The 4479-nt window shown below is 41.7% G+C and overlaps 1 protein-coding gene across 2 annotated transcripts; it reads right to left on the bottom strand.

Moving 5' to 3' along the window:
- Positions 1-775: 775 nt before the first annotated feature.
- Positions 776-2015, bottom strand: LOC126993734 (uncharacterized). Of its 2 annotated transcripts, XR_007748213.1 has the most exons (3): positions 1784-2015; positions 1303-1557; positions 776-863 (listed from the first exon to the last, which is right to left on the bottom strand). XR_007748213.1 is itself a non-coding variant. In XM_050852909.1 (2 exons), the coding sequence occupies exons 1-2, from the start codon at positions 1992-1994 to the stop codon at positions 1400-1402; spliced, it is 369 nt and encodes a 122-aa protein (XP_050708866.1). In that variant the 5' UTR covers positions 1995-2015; the 3' UTR covers positions 1056-1399. The 2 variants fall into 2 exon arrangements, 1 of the variants encoding a protein (XP_050708866.1); XM_050852909.1 differs by lacking the exon at positions 776-863 and having other exon boundaries at positions 1056-1557.
- Between the last annotated feature and the right edge of the window lie 2464 nt (positions 2016-4479).

The following is a 4479-nucleotide window of genomic DNA, read 5'->3' as shown; positions in this document are numbered from 1 at the left end:
AACACAAACAAACACACACACACACACACACACACACACAACGGCTGTCATGCATGCAAAGAGCGCGGGGCTTGCCAAGTGGTGAGGCGGGTCATTGCCAAATTCCCGACACGTGCAGCCGAGGAGCGGTGATTTAAAGTGTCTCAGTGACGACCATATTCTTGAACCTTTCGCCGCCCATGCAGACACATTTGACAAGGCTTTCGTAGGGGTTTGGGGCATTTCCAGGGTAGTTTAATGACCCTGGTTTTAGTTTGACCCTTCGTCTTTACCGTGAACGTGAAAAAAAACACTCATGAAAACCAGATTAATCTAATTCTCGACCTTTGGAAATAGTTAATGTGAGAGCTCGAAGGGTCTAGATTCCAAAGGTTCTCAAACTTGGTGCCGCGGACAGTGTCTAGGGGTGCCACAAGATCATCGTGAATTTTGAATCATACTTTTTTTCTTCTCCTTATGTTAGTCTGCATTTACAACTCTTAAGTTAATCTAACTCGACTGATGAGTTATGTTTGGGCATGTACTGTACCGTACGTTAATTTTTGGTAAACTCTGGAACAGCCATCATGTGTCTGTATTTCCTCCTGCCTATGACCTCTACACCTGATATTGACCTCTCATGTTTTTCTTTATAGGAGCAGTGCTTTATTATTTTCGTTGTTTTGCCTTTGAACTCTTTCATTACTGTAAAAAAATTTATATGTCATAGTTTTGTCTCACCTTGGACCTGTATGTGGGCCACGGCGTCGAGCGAATCCTCCCTGTTCTCCGCCCAGCACATGTACGTCCCCTTGTCCTCCTCCTGCAGGCCATGGATGTGCAGGCTGCTGGTGGTGGTGCCGCAGAACAGTGTGTCCAGGTCCCTGTTCTCCGCCCGGCACCTGTACGTCCCCTCGTCCTCCTCCTGCAGGCCATGGATGTGCAGGCTGCTGCTGGTGGTGCCGCAGAACAGTGTGTCCAGGTCCCTGAGGAAAGACAGAAAGGTACGGTAAGCAAGTGAGTTTTGTATCTAATTGCTGTTTGTCACTTTTTTTTCACAGTAGAGGAAGCAGCTCGAGGGAAAAAAAATACCAACAAAAGCAGTCCATTACAATAAGCCTGCTGCAACACTTACCTCATATACAGCAATAACTGCAACACACACACAAACTAAAAAAAAAAGGAATGGGTATATATTTATTTGATTCTGAAACCTCTCCCTCAGTCACTGTTATCCAAGCTCTCAAGACACATCAAAATGACCCTCTCAGTCATCTCCCAAATTCCCTTTCATCATCAACGGAACGCTTTGCAGGTCCTTACGCCATGTGGATGGTGGCGCCGTCCTTGAGCCACACCATGGCTGGCTCCGGGTAGCCGTTGGCCGCACAGTCCACGGTGATCTTGTCCCCCACCTTGCCTATCGTGGACTTTGGCTGAGCAGTGAGCACGGGCCGCTGGGGGTCCCGCAGGGCGTAGGCTTCCTTGACTGTGAGTGTGGCTTGCTGGGACACCTTGCTCTTGTTGGCTTGGCAGCAATACTCCCCGGCATGGCTACATTCTCTATTTCTAAGGCACCTGGAGAGGCAAGCAACTTCAATGCTGGAGCTACAAGTATCTTAAGTATGTGATTGAAGCTCAGGTCACACAGCATGACTCACACAATGATGAACACTAATGAATGATTGAAAATGCCCTAAGTTAATCGTCAATTTCTTCCTTAAAGCTATTTTCCATGGGTCAGGGCAGAACAGTCTGCCTGAACCTTTCCTCTCAGCCCTTCCCTCTCCCTGAAGACACCCACCAGATGGAAGGCGTGTCATTCGTGAGTCTGGCTTCAGCGGGTGACTGTTCCTGAACCCCTTGATGGAGGGCGCCGGCATGGTGTCCAGGGCACACGGGAACCCAGTGCGCTCCCCCTCCATGACCGTCACGTCCTGAGGCTTCTCATCAAACTCTGGCAGTGGTGGGGGAGAGAGCGAGGCTGTGTGTGTGGGGATGCACACAGAGAGCATTGCCCAACACTGACACCAAACTGAAACACTCACACTCATAAAGAAATATGAAAACTACGTAATATTTTTTAATACTGTCTGTTGCCACTTCTAATGTCCAAGACGAAACAGAGAAACATCATATGAAAAAAAAAAGAATAAATATGTATATGCTATTTCATAAAAGATGCATTTAGTCATGCTTCATAATTTATGATCTTTCTATATATATATATATATATATATATATATATATATATATATATATATATATATATATATATATATATATATATATATATATATATATATATATATATATATATATATATATATATATATATATATATATATATATATATATATATATATAGCCACCTCTTTGGATTCTTTTTAGGAGCAGCAGTAGCGGGCTTTTTTTTTTATTAATGTTTACTTTTTGTGCCTATGAGCTGTCTCCTTTGCTGTAAAAAATAAATAAAAATATATATATATATATATATATATATATATATATATATATATATATATATATATATATATATATATATATATATATATATATATATATATATATATATATATTTGAAACATTTATTAATAGCCTATTAGTTGCAGTTACATATGTTGATGTATGTATTGTTAGAGGCCAGTCTTTATATAATATATATATATATATATATATATATATATATATATATATATATATATATATATATATATATATATATATATATATATATATATATATATATATATATATATATATATATATATATATATATATATATATATATATATATATATACACAAGAACATTACTGCTGAGGTGTGGACTGAACAAAACCTGTCTGCCCCAGCCCACTGTGCTGTAGGTGGCCCGGCACAAGTGATGAAGACAAATGAAACTCCTGCAAGACAGGAGGCAGGCTGGGGCAGTCCAATGGTTCTGCCCAAACCTTCATTACAGTGTTTGTATGGCCTTTGGTGACTGCCTCAGAAGGGAAACGGATAACTCACAATGATGAAATGCAATGCAAAAAGTATACATTTGTAGACTATCTAGGCATTTACATAATGAAGAGCAGCAACAGTTTTATGTTCCAGGTGACCACAACAATTTACATGACATAAATAACAGGAAGATCAGTCATCATCATCATCATCATCATCATCATCATTTCATGGACACCTGCTCCTAGGAGCTCCCAGCAGGGGATGGCCACGGCAGAAGAGCTTCCATCTTTCTCTATCCAGACACTCCCTCCTTGCCTGCTCAAAGTTTCTCAAAGATTTTTCCCCCCTCTCCCTAATGTACTCTAGCACCCTATGCCTCCATTTCACTGGAGGTCGTCCTCTAGCATTCCCTCCCTCTATCTCACTCACATACACCCTTCTGGTCATCTTACTCTCCTCCATTCGCTCTATGTGGCCAAACCACTTTAAGGTCTGTCGCTTCACTTCTTCCACCACTCCACACTTCTTCCCTTCACCCCTGTGACACATTCCAAAACACACTTTCATTACTCATTCCATCCATTCTACTCACACCACAAGCACTCCTCAGGTAACTCATTTCCACTGCCTGCACTCTAGACTTTCATTCCAGACCCACGTTTCATATGTAAGGGTTGGTACTATTATTGTATTTCTCAAATCCCTCTTTACCTCCATGCTCACACTTCTACCATTCATGATTCGTCCCAAAGACCCTACCACCCTTCTTCCTTGCAATGCTCTTTCTCTTATCTCTCCCTCCATGCTTACACACAAATGATCCAAGGTACTTAAACTCATTGACCTCCTCCATTTTTTCACCATTCAAAATTATTTTGCATTTTTTTTCTTCACATCTTTGCTCAAACTTTCTGTAAGAACTCCTCCCTGGATGATTCTGGGCATATTCCTCCAACTCATCCCCCCTCTGACTCCTTTATGCCTGTTATTAAGATTCTTCCAAGTGATGTTTTCTATGCCTTCTCTGGCTTCAACTCTCAGAAGGCTTATCGACCTGATGGAGTGCCTCCTATTGTCCTTAAAAACTGTGCTTCCATGCTGACACCCTGCCTGGTCAAACTCTTTCGTCTCTGCCTCTCAACATCTACCTTTCCTTCCTGCTGGAAGTATGCCTTTGTACAGCTTGTGCCTAAGAAGGGTGACCGCTCTAATCCCTCAAACTACCGCCCAATAGCTTTACTTTCATGTCTATCTAAAGCTTTTGAATCAATCCTTGGAAGATTCAAAAGCACCTTTCCACTTCTAACCTTCTATCTGATCGCCAGTATGGATTCCGCAAGGGGCGTTCTACTGGCGATCTTCTTGCTCTCTTAACTGACTCTTGGTCATCCTCTCTTAGCCATTTCGGTGAAACTTTCTCTGTTGCGCTTGACATATTGAAAGCCTTCGATAGAGTTTGGCACCAGTATTTGCTTTCTAAACTGCCCTCTTTCGGATTCTATCCCTCTCTCTGTTCCTTTATCTCCAGTTTCCTCTCCGGCCGTTCTAT

Source organism: Eriocheir sinensis, unplaced genomic scaffold (genome assembly GCF_024679095.1).
Source record: "Eriocheir sinensis breed Jianghai 21 unplaced genomic scaffold, ASM2467909v1 Scaffold662, whole genome shotgun sequence".
NCBI classification, from domain to species: domain Eukaryota; kingdom Metazoa; phylum Arthropoda; class Malacostraca; order Decapoda; family Varunidae; genus Eriocheir; species Eriocheir sinensis.
Note: the sequence above shows the minus strand (reverse complement) of the source record. Positions and strands in the feature narration are given on the sequence as shown.

Coding starts and splice junctions, on each gene's coding strand:
- LOC126993734 (XM_050852909.1), bottom strand. CDS start 1,994: ATGCTCTCTGTGTGCATCCCCACACACACAGCCTCGCTCTCTCCCCCA. Junction 1,558..1,783: donor AATGACACGCCTTCCATCTG/GTGGGTGTCTTC, acceptor TTGCCTCTCCAG/GTGCCTTAGAAATAGAGAAT.